Source organism: Capsicum annuum, unplaced genomic scaffold (assembly GCF_002878395.1).
Source record: "Capsicum annuum cultivar UCD-10X-F1 unplaced genomic scaffold, UCD10Xv1.1 ctg2819, whole genome shotgun sequence".
NCBI classification, from domain to species: Eukaryota; Viridiplantae; Streptophyta; class Magnoliopsida; order Solanales; family Solanaceae; genus Capsicum; species Capsicum annuum.
This window is the reverse complement of record NW_025834606.1, coordinates 151,598-169,377: the sequence shown is the minus strand read 5'-3', so window position 1 is coordinate 169,377 and position 17,780 is coordinate 151,598. Positions and strand designations below refer to the sequence as shown.

At 39.9% G+C, this 17,780-nt stretch overlaps 1 protein-coding gene and 1 pseudogene across 9 annotated transcripts; one reads left to right on the top strand and one right to left on the bottom strand.

Moving 5' to 3' along the window:
- Positions 1 to 1,088: 1,088 nt before the first annotated feature.
- LOC107848245 (mitochondrial import inner membrane translocase subunit TIM44-2) lies at positions 1,089 to 10,658 on the bottom strand. 9 transcript variants are annotated; one of them, XM_047402826.1, is made up of 8 exons: positions 10,351 to 10,544; positions 9,569 to 9,613; positions 9,063 to 9,476; positions 8,904 to 8,972; positions 2,569 to 2,673; positions 2,003 to 2,074; positions 1,830 to 1,880; positions 1,089 to 1,518 (listed from the first exon to the last, which is right to left on the bottom strand). In XM_047402826.1, exons 4-8 carry the CDS (start codon positions 8,970 to 8,972, stop codon positions 1,414 to 1,416), a joined length of 402 nt encoding a protein of 133 aa, XP_047258782.1. In that variant the 5' UTR covers positions 9,063 to 9,476; positions 9,569 to 9,613; positions 10,351 to 10,544; the 3' UTR covers positions 1,089 to 1,413. The 9 variants fall into 9 exon arrangements, with proteins under 9 accessions (XP_047258782.1, XP_047258783.1, XP_047258778.1 ...); XM_047402827.1 differs by having other exon boundaries at positions 1,830 to 1,877; XM_047402822.1 differs by lacking the exons at positions 1,089 to 1,518; positions 10,351 to 10,544 and adding an exon at positions 10,551 to 10,658 and having other exon boundaries at positions 1,525 to 1,880.
- A 1,027-nt stretch (positions 10,659 to 11,685) lies between these two features.
- The window catches only part of LOC107846580, a 64,947-nt pseudogene continuing 58,852 nt past the window's right edge, over positions 11,686 to 17,780 (top strand).

The following is a 17,780-nucleotide window of genomic DNA, read 5'->3' as shown; positions in this document are numbered from 1 at the left end:
AACTGTTCTTTAAAATACAAGTGCGAATTATATAAAATATATATGATGGTGCGAACTAACAAATACAAATACAAGTGCGAATTATAAAATACAAATATGAACGCGACCTACAAAATACAAATAAAAGCGCAAACTTTAAAATACAAATACAAATATAGTTGTATCAATGAATACAAAAATATAAATGACGCTGCGACTACAAATAGATAAATAATTATGGCATTTATGTTATCATCAATGACTTGTGCTCCAGTAGTTACATTTTTTAAAAATGCAAAAAATATAAAATAGAACAAAAAAATGATAAAGAAAATAAGTACATAAAAGAAAATGAAAGAAAAAAAGAAAGAGAGATAGAAGAGAGAGAAAAATATATAAAAAAATAAAAATAGGAAAAATTAGAATAAAGAAGAAAAAACGAGAAAACACGAAAAAGAAAAAAAATGGCAGTGTTTTTGACAAGACTAAATATGTAGTGTATTTATGTTTTTATGAATACAGATCAGTAAGTAAAAGTGAATACAGCGGTTGTGGATCGAATACAGCAGCTAAATGCTATTGTATTTATATTTTATACGAATACAGACTATTGATAAAATCGAATACAACGGACGTAAATTGAATACAACGGATATAAATGGTAATTATATAAAATATGGCTATGAAAGGTGAGTTTACCGGCAAAATGTAGCTATTTTTGAAAGATCCCTTTATTTTAAGATATCATTTTTAGGAATTGAATCTTACGTGACATTCTACACAGGACCTTTCCTTGGCTCTGGAAAACAGATACAAGTGATGGTGCAGTGTAGAGATCACGTAAATAGCTCAATTTATCTTCGTTCTCTATGTATATTTGCTTGAAATTGACGTGAAGTTGGGTTGCTAGCTAGTTAAGAGCAAACAGGAGTCGGCAACATATGTAGAGATCCTTTCTTTTCGAGTAATATAGGTCTAACCACCTCTACGTAACTCACCGTTTTTGGCCCGCTATAGCTATTAAAGTCTTTAGACGGGGAAATGAGAGATTACCGATAAGCAAGATTACGCAAGATTTGGGTGACTCAGCTCAAGAAGATGTAATGTAAGCAGTTTAAAAACTTTTGACCATTTTCAAGAATTTATTACTTCTGCCTCTACGCTTTCATTCAAATGATTTTTAGAACAGCAATCAACCTGGTATATTCCTACAAAGTGGAGCCTTAGGAGGGTAAGTGTATGCAGTCTATACCACCATCTCGGATTAGGTAGAGAGGTTTCCGATAGACCCCCGACTTAGCTGCTCATTAATTTGAATACATTAACAACCAAAATTTTACTGCAATAAGAAATTCTGCACAAATCAATGACCATAAGATGAACAAAGGCGTGGGTAGCAATGTCATCGACTCTTTTGATGAAGCAAAAATTTGATTAGATAAGAGCTACAACACCAAATTGCTGCATCTCTCTAAGCCTCCATATAGAGTCGTCTCCGAGTTGCATAGCCCAAGCATAATGTACAGTGTGTATCGTATCCTAATATAAGAAGAAAATTAGCCATACAACAATGATGAGTAGCAGGTTGGGATCACTCTACAAAAGATTAAAGTGAATTGGAGTACAAAAACTTAAGAATAAGGGTAACATCTTTAGTTTACGTCTAGTAATGCACTTTTGCGTATGAAAACCACACTAGTAACGTAGAAAAATGACACTTTGACCATAGAGATGAAGGCAATTTGATATAATGAAGTTGGGTAAATGATACAAGATATCATAGCGATTGAATAGCTAATGCAGGACCAAGAGAATAACAGCAAACAACAAAATGGGATATTAATACATACCTTTCCCCCTTCTATAATTGAACCAAGTTTATCGCGTATGCAGTGGACCTGCTGCGTTTGGAATTGTGGACATTACACAAGAAAGATTACTATCAGGGGCTTAATCTTTTAAGCCTTTTGTTCTATCAAGAGGTGCATTGATTTAGACAGAGAAAAGGAGGAAATACTCTTACCCTCAAAATTATTATGGGACCGCCTTCCATCATTTTTTTCTCTTGTACTTCCATATCCGAAATATGTAAAATCTGTCGCGTTTTCAGTAGGCTTATCAGTTTTTCTAGTAGCGTAAAAGTGAAGTTCGATGCCAGAGAAGCCAACTAGAAAGCTATTCTACCCCTTTAATGTAAAGTATACCAAATGAGAGGTGGTCACAATGCATGCAAAATTTTTGGCTGAGCTAATTGGACAGATATAGGCTGTGTCCAGTGCTCAACATATCAAAACACCCTTCAAGTTGGAAAAATTTAAATCTTCTATTCATTCAAAAGATGCCAAGACTTCATCTCGAGCACAAAAATTGGGACGGAGGGAGTAGTATATTTAAAAGCAAAAGAAAATATGCACCCTACAAGGTTTTGGACCAGGATACATCGTAGAAGTCAAGAATCCGTGGCTGCAACTAGATTTGTAACGCAAAATATTTGTAAACTACACATATTGTTAATCTCCCATCCCTTCATTATGTACTCATACAATATCCAAAATGCAAGCTAAGTAAATAACTTGTATTTATTCTTACCTTGTTGTCAAAAACGATACCCTCGCTATCAAAAGCTTGATGCTGAGCTTTACACACAGCAATTATCTCGTTGCTGCAATGTTTCTTTAACACCTTTGTATCTCCCTAATGACCCAAGAAGCAAGATATCATCGAAGGATAAAAAAGTAAGATGCTTAAGTATATCAACATGAGATGATTAGAAAGTAAGAAAAATACTAAGGCATCATTTTTGTTTTCACTTTGAATTTTAGTCACTCAATCTCAATCATTAAGTGCGCATGTTTTTCGTTTACCCAAGAAGCAAGATATCACAAAGGATAAACGTAAGATGCTTTAAGTATATCAGCATGAGATGCTTAGAAAGTAAGAAAAGAGTGTGTTTGGTATGATGGAAAATGTTTTCTTGTTTCTCCTTATTTGGTTGTAGTAAAATATTGGGAAAACATTTTTCAAGATAAATTATTTTCCTCTATTTGAGGAAAAATAACTTTCCTCATGGACCAAGGAAAGTCATTTTCCAGAAAATGACAAATGTGACTTATGCCCCCTCTATATGGTATTCATATCATGCCTCCAAACAAACTTTTTCTCCCTATAGAATGGTGATTCCTATCAGCGATAGCTGAACATGGGGAAGACAAAAGCTGGAGGGAGAGGGAAGGCGTTGAAAGGGGTGGAGAAGCCCAGTAACAATGGGAAACCAGGGATCCCTCAATCGGGAGATGCGAAGAAGATGAAAAATGAATTTGTTGCAGGGTATTGTAACATTAGTGCTCGAGCAAGGAGTTGGCATGATAGATTCAGTGACACCGCAGCAGAAACAAATGTCGAAGGTACCAGTAGCAGTAGAAAGAATCTGGGTTGTCTTCTGGGCAGATATGGTGGATAAAGAAGAGGAATTATAAACTCAAAATGGTAAAACACTAACCCCCAATTCAGTGGTGAAATCGAGTACTTCGTGGAGTGGTGTTGTAGGAGTTCAAGTCCCAATTGAGGGGTTAGACTTAAAAGCAAAGGCAAGTACAACTAAGAATGTTACGATTACCATGGAAGATTTACAGGATGAAATTGCACACTGGCGAACAGCTGTGATTTGCTACGTAATGAGTTCTAATCCACCCCAAGGAGTCATGGAGGGATACTTTAATAGAATTTGGAAAGGGCGAGGTATAGATAAGGTGGCTCAGGTGAATAGGGGAATATTCCTAGTGAGATTCCATGAAGTGGAAAACAGGGAGAAAGAGGTTGAGGAAGGGGTACAAATGTTCGAAATTAATGTGGTGAAGCCTCGAAAAATGTGGTGAAGCCTCGGAGACCCAAAATTAAGGTGACCAAGGAAAAATGGAGAAGGTGCCTGTATGGACTAGGTTACTTGGACTTGATGTCAATATTGGGGGAAAAGTGCTCTAACAAAGATTGCTAGCTTGGGGAAATCCTTTGAAGGCTGACAAGGCTACTATGCAAAAAGATAGATTGACGTTTGCCCGAGTGCTGGTGGAATTCCCCTTAATCAGGAATATCCATCAGAGATAATGTTTGAGAATGAAATGGGGAGAACAATAGAGCAAACGGTCAAATATGAATGGAAACCAAGGTTATGTACATGATGCAAAAATTTTGGGCATGGCATTGAGGAGTGTAGAACAACAACGAGTAGCCACGACGAAGGAGAAGGGAAATGAAGGGGAAGATAATATGGAGATGAACATGGACAGCAAATCAGCAAGTAGAGATAAATAGGAGCACAACAACTATACCTGAGAGAAAAGCTAGACAAGAGGCAGCAGATACAAGTACGGGGAAACAACAAGAGAGGAACGAAAGTAGGAACTTAGCACATGCATTTCAGCAGAACATGGCTAAAACAGGGGCAGTTACAACAGGTAATTCATTTGCATTGTTGAGTAAAAACGCGGAGCAAACCAGTAAGACTGGAATGGGACCTTCAAATGATAAATTAGTAGAGTACTGACCTTGAGAAAGAGAGGATGGGGTGAGGATAGGGACACACCCCACCCCTAATGGATAAGCTCGGATTTTGGAACACAAGGGGTCTGAATAGGCGGAAAGACAAAAGGAAATGCAGATTTTTCTGCAAAATTCTAATGTTAGCCTATTCGGACTCCTGGAGAAGAAGGTTAAAAGGGAAACAGCTCATAGAGAGCAGCCTTAAATCTTTGTCAAGGATGGTCTTTTACAACTAATTTAGGTGCGCATCTTAATGGTAGGATATGGCTCGTATGGAAACCTTTACATTTTGATGTGAATATTGTTCAGATTACAGAGCAATTAATATACACTGAAGTTCAACACAGGGGTACTGGGATGAAGTTTCAAGTAAGTATGGTGTATGGGTTCAATGACCAAGCTTTAAGAAGAGGTTTATGGGATGATATCAACACTTAATAGTATAGGGACAAAAATACTGCAGCGTGGGCTGTAATGGGGGATTTTAATTGCGTCCTGAGGAGGGAAGAAAGAGTTGGAAGTCCTGTAACTATGGCAGAGATAAGGGACTTCAGAAATTGTGTAGATACAAATGGGCTGCATGAGCTAAAATCGTCAGGATCCTTTTATACATGGAGTAGTAAGCAGAATGGAGATGACAAAGTGCTAAGTCGAATCGACAGAGTTTTGGTTAACAATGAGTGGAAAGCAGAAATGCCAGCAGCAGAGGTGAATTTTACGTCCGAGGGACTCTTTGATCATTGCCCAGCAATATTACACTGGGAGGACACAAGAAGACCAGGAAGGAAGCACTTCAAATACTTCAATATGTGGAGCATGGCATCAGAATTTAAAACAAAAGTGAGAACAAGTTGGGATCCACCTATCTCAGGGAGGGAAGTTAAACAGATTGAAAAGGGTATTAATAGGGTTGAACAAAGAGAGATTTGCTGTAATAGAGACATAGGCAGAAGAGGCTGTGGAGAAGCTCAAACAATACCAGACATAGATACAAAAAGATCCAAGAAACGCCTCTTTATTTGAAGAGGAAGCAAAACTGCCAGGGGAATGCAGAGAGCTTACGAAAGCAAGCGATCAATTTTTAAGACAGAAATGCAAGATGCAATTGATAAAAGATGGAGATCGCAACACAAGACTATTTCATAGCTCAATAAAAGCAAGGGGGAACGGTAATAGAGTGTTTTCAATCACAGACAAGAATGGCCAGAAACACACCGATATGGAGGACACTATCAGAGCTTTTACAGAGTATGATGAGGACCTGTTGGGCACTAAAACAACAAGTAGACATACAGTGTGTAGTTCCCTCATCCAACAAGGTACCCTAGTGAGTAATGAGCAAAGGGATCAATTTATAAGCGAATACCAAGAGTGTGATGTTAAAAAGGCATTATGGGATATCGAGGGAGATAAATCACCGGGCCGGATGGTTTTGGGAGTCAATTTTACAAGGATTAATGGGTGATTTTGGGTAAGGATGTGGTGGCTGCTGTGCTGGAATTCTTTAGGAAAGGAAAAATGATACAAGGTATCAATGAAACAGTGATCACACTTATTCCTAAAAGTACACATGCTGACCATGTTGGAGATTACAGGTCAATACCATGTTGCAATATTATATATAAGATAATATCCAAGATTTGGTTAGACTCTACAAAAAGAACAGTACTACTAAGAACTGCCTTATAAAAATCGACCTCAAGAAAGCATATGACTCTGTGGAATGGGACTTTGTTGAGGAGATATAACATGGATTGAATTTCCCTCAAAAATTTATTAAATGGATAATGGAGTGTGTTACTATCCCTCAATATTCCATTGCTATTAATGGGGGCATTCATAGGAAGTTTAAGGGAAAGAGAGAGTCGAGGCAAGGGGATCCAATCTCCCCACTGATTTTTGTGATTTGCATGGAGTATTTTACAATAATAAAGCGGGAGGTAGGAAATAATGAGGTATTTCAGTTTCACACGAAGTGCAAGAACCTGAGATTGAATCATTTGTGTTTCGCGGATGACATGCTAATCTTTAGCAAAGGGGAATTTAATTCTGTATTATTGATGTTAAGGGGATTGAAATCATTTTCTATGACATCGGGACTTACCACAAACGCTAGTAAATCAAATATTTATGCAGCTAACATGGAGGGCCAAGTGATTACAGATTTATGTGAATTAACTGAGTATTCCAATGGAAAGCTACCTTTTCGATATCTTGGGGTCCCTGTATCTTCAAAGAAATTATCTTCTGTGGAATGCGAGATGCTAGTGGAGCCAATGCCAGGCAGAATTAAAGCATGTGGGTCAAAAAATCTCTCCTACGCAGGAAGAAAGCAACTTGTTAACACGGTGCTTTTGCACATCCGCTCTTACTGGGCTATGTTTATCTGACCAATGAAGGTGATAAGCCACTTATCACTCTGTCGGAGTATTTTATGGAGTGGGATGGACGGTACCAACCAAACACCTCTCATTGCATGGGAGCTGATTTGCAGACCAATGAAGGAAGGAGGGTTGGGTGTGAAAAATTGTAAAGCATGGAATGAGGCTGCTTTAGCAAAACTGGTATGGAACATCACTAACAAAGCTGATAATCTCGGGGTAAAATGGGTCAACCATATGTACATAAAGGGAGAGAATTGGTGGGAATATAAAGCACCCATTAATAGTTGTTAATACTGGAAGACGCTGTGTGGAATCAAAGAAATATTTGCACCAGTCTATGTCCACGATGGATGGCTCACAATCTCGGGGAAATACACAATCAAGAGTGGATATACATGGAGGACGGGAGAAGTGGCACCATGGAACTCTTGGAGAGAAGTATGGAGTAAAGCAAATGTCCCCAAACACAGCTCTAGAAGCTGGCTAACAACACATGGAAGGCTATTGACTCGGACAGACTACTTAGAATGGGAGTGTGTCAGTATAAGGTCTGCCTACTTCGTGGAAACGTGAATGAAACAAGAAATGACTTATACTTTGAGTGTGCCTACTCACAAGCATGCTTGGATGAGATTCTTCAATGGCTGGAAATGAGAGTCCAGAACAAAATCATTAAGGGGTTCTGGACGAGAATGGCAAGAAGAGCTACAGGAAGAGCAAGCAGGGCACTCATCTGGGCAGCAATCTGATTTCTCACATATGGAGGGCAACAAATGAAGATTTATGGAATCACACAGTTCCAAGACCACATATAGTGAGTAAGCACATCAAAACGGAAACGGAAGTTCGAAGTTTGGAGAGTATACGAAGTAAGCCAAAGTGTAAGGATAGAGCCTGGCTGGAGCATTTACTCACAAGATAAGATGTATAAATGAATATCTACAGGGATAGGAGATAGCAGAAGCACTTTCAATTGTTTCTTTCCTTTACTTATTTGCTGTTTTGAGTTGTAAAGAGTTGTAAAGAATGAACGGGAATTCCCAGAGTGATGAATAAGATGGAGTTCAGGTCGACCAAAAATAGTATTCATATCTTAACATACATATTAATGATTCAGATGTGCGTTCAAATTCAAACAAGGGCTAAATTGTACTAGTTTTATTTTAAAGGATTTATTCGTCCCTTCAGTGTTATATGGTAAAGAGAGACTTTCTCCTCCATGTCTAACTTTAAAGGGGTTGAAAACTATACGTGGAGAGGTTGCATACAACTCAACGTTTCAACCACTTTAATATTGAACCAAACAAATGTTACACCATGCCCTTCCTAGTCAGAAGCAGAGCTAGGATTTGAAGTTTATGTATTCTAAATTCTAACTATTCCAAGTCAATGGGTTCTAAAATATAATAATTTTGAACATCAGATAAATTTCCTAAGAAAAATACGAAGTTTGAGCCGAAGCTCCTGGATTCGGCTGAGCATGGACCCGGCTTGTAGCCCAGCTCCTACCTTCCTTCTACCTCTCCCATTTTCAAAGAGAATGACCTTCACAAAACATATTTCAAATTTATAGACAAACAGCCAAAAGAGAAAATGAAAAGTCAAGCAAAAGAAGCTAGCAATCATACGGATCTCTGCTGTAAATCTCTTTATATCGCATTGCAGCTGGAGATTCAATCATTTTCTCACGAAAACTGTACCATTAAGATGGAAACTATAAGTTGATCTTAAACTGAACTCTATCCATAACACATCTTTTAAAATGGTAATGTCTAGCCATACTCTTGGAATTTTTGAACAACGGAATTATCACTGGTTTCCAATCTGTAATGAACATCTTCTGTAAACTGTCATCAAGAACATAAAGCACTTAGTATAACTCCACATTAAATGCATTCCAGATCAAGCCAGGTATATCTTAAACATAACAAAGGAAAGAGTTGAAAATGAAAATCTATTACTAGCACAAAAGATAAAATTACGGTGAGAATCAGAAAGTACCTCCTGCCACGTTGTTATAAGAGGTTCACACATTGCAGTGAAGCGTTTAGAAAGAGGGTGACGCTGCATCTGAGAATAATAAAAATTCGGTGCAAATTAGTAATAAGAAAAATACAGCTTCACTTGCATCTCAGCAGCCTCTAATAAGCAAGAAATTACTTTTTCCTTGAACGTTTCCCATTTCGATTGCTTTGATGGTAAAACAACAACATCAGTTCTTGTACTCCTCTCAAAGTTTGATGATGTTTCTTGTGTGTGGGCAGAATACTTGGAGTGCTTTCTCTTAACAGGAGTACCTTTCAACTCGTCCAATATAATGTCGTAGCCCTTCTTTGCAAAGTCAACAGGCTTTGCTTCTTTTATTTTCTGAATGAATGATGAGACTTTCGACGAAGCAGCAGATTTAACATTTCTATAAACAGTTTCCGCACTATCAGTGAAAGTAGATTGTTGTTCTTTTTGACTTTTTGCAGATGCAGAATCACTACTCGCGTTTGTATTTGGACTAGAAGCGTCAGAGTGATTGATTGATCTTGGAGCTTCTTGTTTCCCCACTCCAAAGCTTTCTTTGACCTAAATCGGAATCAGAGTTAACTGTCACCTCCTTAAAGAGTTCACCATAATTAGGAACTATGCTAAGATGAGTTAGGTACAAAATTACCTACCTCCTCTTTCGTAACAGATATTTTTTCCTCCACGTTGGCATAAACCTACAAGACGAATTACACTAACTGAAAAAGCAGCGACTAGAACTTAAACAATTGTGAAGGAATTTTCAGGATTTGAAGAAGCAATATCCTTATTAGAATCCTATGAAAAGACATTGAAAGTAGTACATCAGCAGGGAGTTGTTGTTAACGTTATGACCAGACAAGACAAAGATAAAATTAAATGGAATACTAACATGATAGAGCTTTATTGCAAAGCAGCGTTATATGAGGTGCTGAAAGAGTAACAAATGCTTAACTCAAGAGCAAAGAGAGAACGTGGAAATTCGATACACTTTGATTTTACAAATGGAAGCAGATTATAAAATTGAAATTCAGTAGCAGTTGAACAGTAACTAAAAGCTGAATGTCTACTTAGTCGAAGTTATTGCTGCAATTTAAACTTTGTAATATGCCATGACTGGGCTTCCTTTGTACTAATTGTTTCCTCTGGACCCCTCCCCCCCCCCTCCCCCCCCTCTTTTATTTTTTTAAAAAATTACTGTATCAATAGAAAAGGGCAAAGACTACAAAAACAATTAACAAAATTTAGCTCGGCATACCATCCTGATACCTACAAGAAACATTGCACAACATGATAATCTCATTCAACAACAACAACAATATCAGTATAGTCCCAAAAAAGTGGGGCGGATAGACCCTCGGTTCAAGAGATAATCACATTCATCAATCAAATATTATTAGACCATCAGAGAAATTGATGGAGGTTGCACTAATACTTTTTTGCCGTAGCTTCAGCCTCCGTCCAAACACCATCCACACGTTTGTGAAGCGTACCAGTTGTCTGCTTCATTCTGCATTAGGCAGTTCACCATTTCAGGTGTTCTGCCAGCCTTGACATACAACAGTATGTCTCAGCCCCTCAAGGAAAAGGCTAAAACCACCTTAAAATTATATTAACAGGATATTTATAAGGCACCTTGTTTTAAAATCTTCTTTGACCCTTTCAAATCCATATTTATTTAACAGGAAATCTTGATTTCTGCATTACCATAAGCATTCGTAAATAAGTGTAATGACCCTCACGCTCATTTTCCTATATTTTTAATATAATTTTAGTACTATTTAAATATATCGTGAGTTCTTTATTTTAATTTAGCATTTCATAGAAATATAATTTATTATCCTTCTAGAATATTTTCGATATTTGTAAAATTCTTTTAAGTGATGATATATTTATATCACTTTATAATGGACTTTTATAATTTATTAATATTTTAAGCGAAGATAGTAATTAGAAATATTAAAATATTATTATATAATAGAGGTTTTGTTAGAAATAATTTTCTATGGTATATTCAAAATATTATAATTATTTTACTATGAATTTATGCAATACGCAATTATGTACGCAATGTAAAGAAATTAATTTAACCGTACACGTGGGATGAAGTGTGGACAGCAACATTTTGTAGCTGCAGCCGCACACTTGTCCATTGGCCACACTTGCCCATTGGCCATTTGGAAAGGTTTTTTTTTTTTATCTTCCTTTATTTATACATATATTGGTAAATATATAGACACATGCATAATTGATCGTAGGGTTATTCAATAAATATTTTTTTTCCTTTTAACAAAAGGAAACCAAGTGTCATGTATTGCATGTTCCAAGATTTGTGCGAAAATATTTTTGCACAATTTGAGCACTTAAATTATTAGTTGATTATTCAAATTCGGTTCTAGCGGGATATTATTTGAAAGCTTCGCGGACAGATACTATAGTTTTGGCGTCCAGGTAGGCTATGTTTATCCTATTTTTAGATTGAGCTTATATACCGAAATTGTGAACTATTATGCTAGCTTTGAATAAATACTTGTAGATGCATATTATTTGATTTATATAAATTGCCTTATTTATCCGGATTAGGGCCTCGTTCTAAGTAAATATTGAAATATTAACTTTTAACATAATATAGCATCTATTACTTTAAAACGTGAAGCTAAAATGCAAAAATCTTAAATTTATCCCTTTTAATTAAGATTAATGAATGATTATTTAGACATTTATATTGTTATGATATGGATTTTAATATTATCGATGGATTATAATTATTATGAGTTCCGGTTCGAGTCCGGTAATTGACTATTATGATTATTATGAGTTCTGATTCGAGTCCAGCAATTGACTATTATGATTACTATGAGTTTCGGTTCTAGTTCGGCAATTGACTATTATTGTTACTATAAGCTCCGGTTCGAGTCTGGCATCTGATTATAGTTGGGGTTACTCTGAGTTCCGGTTCGATTCCGGCATCTAATTATTTATGTTTACTTTCACCACTTGTGTGTCCCACCGGCTTATGGGGGTACGGTTGGGTTAATTGTCTTCTTCAGTATGCCTAGCGGGCTTATGGGGGCTCAGTTAGGTTATGTTTGATTTATTTGTTATTATTGCATCATTATTTTTCTGTATTGCACAAGTTTATTCCTTTACAGCCGTTGCATATCTTGGTAGTTGTTTACCTTTCCATCGCTACTTACTAATGACTCAGATTATGCCCTCGCATTGTAGTTATACCTTTTCTGTATTAAGCTCAGTCGGCCGATGATGCCTACTGAGTACCGTAGTTTTTGGTACTCATACTACACTTCTGCATCTTTTTCCTGATGCAGATCCAGGTACTAGCAATCGGCGTTAACGTGGTTCCTACCTTTCAGTGCTGGTTTAGAGCGGGGTGAACTTACTGTCGTCCGAGGCTGATCCTCCTCTATCTACTCTAGTTAGTCTTTTTCACTAGAGATTACTTGTGTACATTTTAGATTTTTGTCTAGTACTCTGGATATCTGTTAGTAGTGGCTCTAGTACTGACCTTATCAGATCTTAGAAGAGATTCAGTTGTATAGTTAACCCTTTTTCCTCCTCTCGTTTTAATATAATACATATGCTTTCTTCTTAGTTTTCACTTATTATTGTGGTTGTTATCATCATACGCGATCTTTTATTTTATCCATGCCTATTAGCCCGTTACCTATCATTCCGAGCTATGGATTGGCTTGCCTACTGGTGGGATAAGGTAGGCGCCATCACGACTTAAGAAATCGGGTCGTGACAAGTTGGTATCAGAGCCTAGGTCACACTGGTATTGTTAGTACTGGAGCCGATGTTTAGTAGAGTCCTGCGGATCGGTACGGAGATGTCTGTATCCTATCCTTGGGAGGCTACAGAGCATTTTTAGAAAAAAAAAAATCTCATTTTCTTGATCCATTTTATGCGTTGAGTCTGGGTTGGTTGTAATCTTTTTATTGTTTTACTCTTTACGTAGATGGCTAGGACATAAGGTTCGAGAGTAAGGGGTCGGAACCGCGGGTCCACTTCTAGAGTTCTATCTTGGGGTTGAGGTTGACCCAGATATTAGGGGCAGGGAAGAGCAGCAACCCCTATCCGAGATCAGGCCAGAAATCCGTCACCCGATACCGTTATAGCTCCGGGGATTGAGGGAGCTCCAGGTATTCCGCCACATCAGCAGGTGGGCCAGGGGGAAGCCCAGGCTCCACCCGTCTTTATATCTTCTTTGGTTATTCGGGATACATTAGTTCAGTTATTGGGGTTATTTGGCGGTCCACCGGTCGTGGGAGCTCACCCAGCAGCGCAGGGTGGTGTAGATTTAGGGGCACAACTTGCGGCTGCGGCGCTGAGGGTAGAGGTTCTGCCAGCACCAGTAGTCCCACAGCCGGCAGTAGCCCAACCATTTATGTCTACAGAGGAGCAGAAGATGTGGGGTTGATTTTTTAGATTGACTCTACCTAGGTTTGCTGAGACCCCAGGAGAGGATGCTTATGAGTTCCTATCCAATTGTGAGCAACGATTGCGGAATTTGGGGCTGGTTGAGGCACAAGGAGTAGACTTTGTTTCTTATCAGTTCGACACGGCAGCGAGGAGGTGGTGGACAGGTTATCTTGATTCCAGGCCAGCTGGATCTTCACCAGTGACTTGGACTCAGTTCTTTGAGGCTTTCTTGGGGAAGTATATGCCTCGTAGCATGCGTGAGCGACTCCGAGATGAGTTTACCACATTGAGGCAGGGTTCCATGACTGTGGCGGAGTATGAGGCGAGGTTTCATGAGTTAGCCCGACATGCCACTATGATTCTGGATACGGAGTACGAGCGGATTCGATGCTTTGTTAGGGGATTGAGATTATCACTCCGTAGGGCTACTCAGAGTTTGGTGACTTCAGGAAAGTCTTTTTTGGAGATAGCCGACCATGTTTATTCTATAGAGGAGATGGATCATAAGGCCCAAGGGGGCAGCTATAAGAGACCACGCTACCACGGTAGTTATAGTGGTTCACAGTCCTCGGGCTGAGGATTTCACGGTCGGTACCCTCATCAGTAGCTTTCTCAGTATCAGGGTCAGCCTAGTCGGCCAGTTCAGGTATCTCTTCAGATATCCAATAGGGGTCAGCCCGTCTATTGTAGTTCCAGTGGTCAGAGTACCAGCCAGCCATAGAGGGTTGTTCAGTCGGGATCGTCGAGTAGGGGTGGTCATCCTGGATTCGTTGGACCTTCTAGTCAGAGAAGGGTGCCCAGGGCATGTTATGACTGCGGAGTTGTTGGTCACTTCTCCCGTGATTTTCCTCGGCGTAGGATGATTGAACTTTCAGTTCTGGTTGTGCAGCCGATCATATCAGTGCCGCCATTAGGTAAGTGTGGTATATAGGGTCGTGGAGGTGGTTCTCAGGGTTCTAGAGGTAGTCCGCAGGGAGGTAGGGTAGGCGGTCGGGTAGGTACCCAATCTAGTAGTGGACAGGGTAATTTGTATGCTGTTCGAGGTAGATCAGGGGCTGAGGCCTCAGATATTGTGATTACAGGTACGATTTTTGTGTTCCATCAGCCAGCTTCTACTTTGTTTGATCCCGGTTCCACCTTTTCATATGTTTCTACTTATTTTGCATCGCGCCTGGGTTTATATTCAGAGTCTTTATCTGTGTCGTTATGTGTGGCTACCCCAGTGGGTGACTCTTTAGTAGTGGATCGTGTATATAGATCTTATTTAGTCACTATTCGGGAGTTTGATACTCATATTGACCTTATTATCCTAGATATGGTTGATTTTGATGTGATTCTAGGCATGGATTGGTTGTCTCCTTACCATGCGGTCTTTGATTGTTTTGCTAAGACCGTTACTTTAGCTTTGCTTGGCATACCCCCAGTTGTGTGGTAGGGTTCTGTTAGCCACGCATCGACGGGGATTATTTCGTACATCCAGGCTAGGAGACTGATATCGAGGGGTTGTGAGTCTTTTCTTGTATATATCCGGGATGTTAGTGTTGAGAGTTCCCCGCTTGACTCCGTCCCTGTTGTTCACGAGTTTTCTGATGTATTTTCGATCGACCTACCTCGCCTTTCTCTTGAGCGTGATGTAGAGTTTATTATTGCCCTCGAGCTTGGAACCCGACCTATTTCTATAGCTTTGTATCGTATGGCTCCTGCTGAGCTGAAGGAGCTGAATAGTCAGCTTTAGGATCTTCTGGGTAAGGGATTTATCAGACCGAGTGTATCTCCTTGGGGTGCTCCAGTTTTGTTTGTGAAGAAGAAAGATGGCTTTTTGCGTATGTGTATCGACTACAGGCAGTTAACTAAGTTTACTGTGAAGAATAAGTATCCTATACCTCGCATCGATGATTTGTTTGATCAGCTTCTGGGTGCAATAGTGTTTTCTAAGATTGATTTGAGGTTCGGTTACCATCAGTTGAGAGTTAGGGCTGCGGACATCCCTAAGAAAGCCTTCAGGACTCGTTATGCTCATTATGAGTTCCTGGTGATATCTTTTGGGTTGACCAATGCTCCAGCAGCTTTTATGGATCTGATGAATTGCGTGTTCAGGCCATATTTGGACTCCTTCGTGATAGTATTTATTGATGACATTCTAGTATATTCAAGGAGTAAGGAAAAGCATGAGCAACATTTGAGGACTATACTTCGCACTTTGAGAGACCACAGGCTTTATGCCAAGTTCTCAAACTGTGAGTTTTGGCTTAAGTCTGTAGCTTTCTTGGGGCATAGAGTGTCCAAGGACGGTATTATGGTGGACCCAACCAAGATTGAGGCTATTCATAGTTGGGCTAGGCCTACGTCACCTTCTGAGGTTCGCAACTTTATTAGGTTAGCAGGTTACTACAGGCGGTTCATTGAGGGTTTTTCTTCTATTGCAGCCCCTATGACTAGATTGACCATGAAGGAGGTTCCGTTTCAGTGGTTTGCGAGTTGTGAGGCGAGCTTTATGAAGCTCAAGGATTTTCTTACTTCAGCTCCTATTCTGACTCTTCCTGTTGAGAGCGAGGGTTTTACTGTCTATTGCGATGTATCTGGTATTGGTTTGGGGTGTGTTCTGATGCAGCGTGGCCGTGTTATTACATATGCATCGAGGCAGTTGAAGGTGCATGAGCGCAACTAACCCAACCATGACTTAGAGTTAGCAGCGGTAGTATTTGCGCTTAGGATTTGGAGGCATTATTTGTATGGGGTCCGTTGTGAGATATTTACTGACCACCGCAGTCTTCAGTATATTATAACCCAGAAGGAGCTTAATTTGAGGCAGCGCAGGTGGATTGAGTTGCTGAAAGACTATGATATCTCTATTCTCTACCATCCGGGTAAGGCAAATGTGGTAGCGGATGCCTATGCCTTGAGTCGAAAGTCAGTAAGTATGGGTAGCTTAGCTTTTATTTCAGCTTCTCAGCGGCCGTTGGCTTTGGACATTCAGTCCTTAGCTAACATGATGATTCGTTTGGATATTTATGACCCTCGGAAAATCATTGCTAGTGTTGAGGCCAGATCCACCTTGTTGGAGCAGATTCAGAGTCGTTAATTCAAGGATGACAGGCTTTGCAGCCTTCGAGAGCAGGTGTTGAGGGGTGAGTCTCAGCGGGATACCCTAGATTCTGAGGGTGTCTTGAGGTTTGACAGTCGTATTTGTATTCCAAGGATTGGAGATTTGATCCAGTTAATTCTTCGTGAGGCTCATAGCTTTAGATACTCTATTCATCCCGGTACAGCTAAGATGTACAGAGATTTGAGGCAGCATTACTGGTGGAGTGGTATGCGGAAAGATATAGCAGGGTTTGTAGCTCGATGTCTTTGTTGTCAGCAGGTAAAGGTCGAGCATCAGAGGCCTGGTGGATTGTTGCAGCAGCTACCCATTCTCGAGTGGAAATGGGAGCAAATTACTATAGATTTTGTAGGTGGATTGCCTCGTACATCGCGTGGTTTTAATAGCATTTGGGTCATTGTGGATCGATTGACCAAGTCTGAACATTTTATCCCTGTTTGAGTTTCCTACAGTGCCGAAAGATTAGCTCGTGTTTACATTCAGGAGATGGTTGGCCTACATGGGGTCCCTGTGTCCATTATTTCTGACCGAGGCTCTCAGTTCACTTCTAGCTTTTGGAGGGCATTTCAGGATGAGTTGGGGACCCAGGTTGACCTTAGCACAGCTTTTCATCCACAGACTGATGGGTAGTCAGAGTGGACTATTCAGGTTCTAGAGGATATGCTCCGAGCTTATGTGTTGGATTTTGGGGGTCATGGGACTAGTTTCTACCTTTGGCAGAGTTTGCTTATAATAACAGCTTTCACTCGAGTATTCAGATAGCTCCGTTTGAGGCATTGTATGGTAGGAGATGTCGATCTCCTGTTGGTTGGTTTGAGACTTCTGAGGCTAGACCTCGTGGCACAGATTTTCTTAGTGATTCATTGGATCAGGTTCAAGTGATTCAGGATAGGCTATGAGCAGCTCAGAGCAGACAGAGTAGTTATGCTGATCGCAGACGTCGTCCATTGAGTTTCAAAGTTGGTGATAGGGTCTTCCTGCGAGTATCACCTATGAAGGGTGTGATGAGGTTCGGGAGGAGGGGCAAGCTTAGCCCTAGATATATTGGACCTTTTGAGATCCTATAGAGAGTTGGGGAGCTAGCTTATGTATTGGCATTGCCACCTGCCTTCCCATCCATTCACCCGATGTTTCATGTATCTATGTTGCGGCAGTATATCTCAGATGAGTCACACGTACTTCGGTGGGACTCGGTTCAATTGGATGAGGGACTGGCGTTCGTAGAGGAGCCAGCGTCTGTTTTGGCGAGGGATGTCAGGCGGTTGCGCTCCAGGGATATTCCGGTAGTTAAGGTTCAGTGGCGTCACCGTCCAGTTGAA

Excerpts from the sequence above, each read along its gene's own strand:
- LOC107848245 (XM_047402822.1), bottom strand. The coding sequence starts at position 8,972 with ATGCAGCGTCACCCTCTTTCTAAACGCTTCACTGCAATGTGTGAACCT. Across the intron at positions 2,075-2,568 it reads GTATCGTTTTTGACAACAAG|ATTTTACATATTTCGGATAT; the intron begins GTAAGAATAAAT and ends AAAACGCGACAG. Across the intron at positions 1,881-2,002 it reads GTCCCATAATAATTTTGAGG|CAGGTCCACTGCATACGCGA; the intron begins GTAAGAGTATTT and ends TTCCAAACGCAG.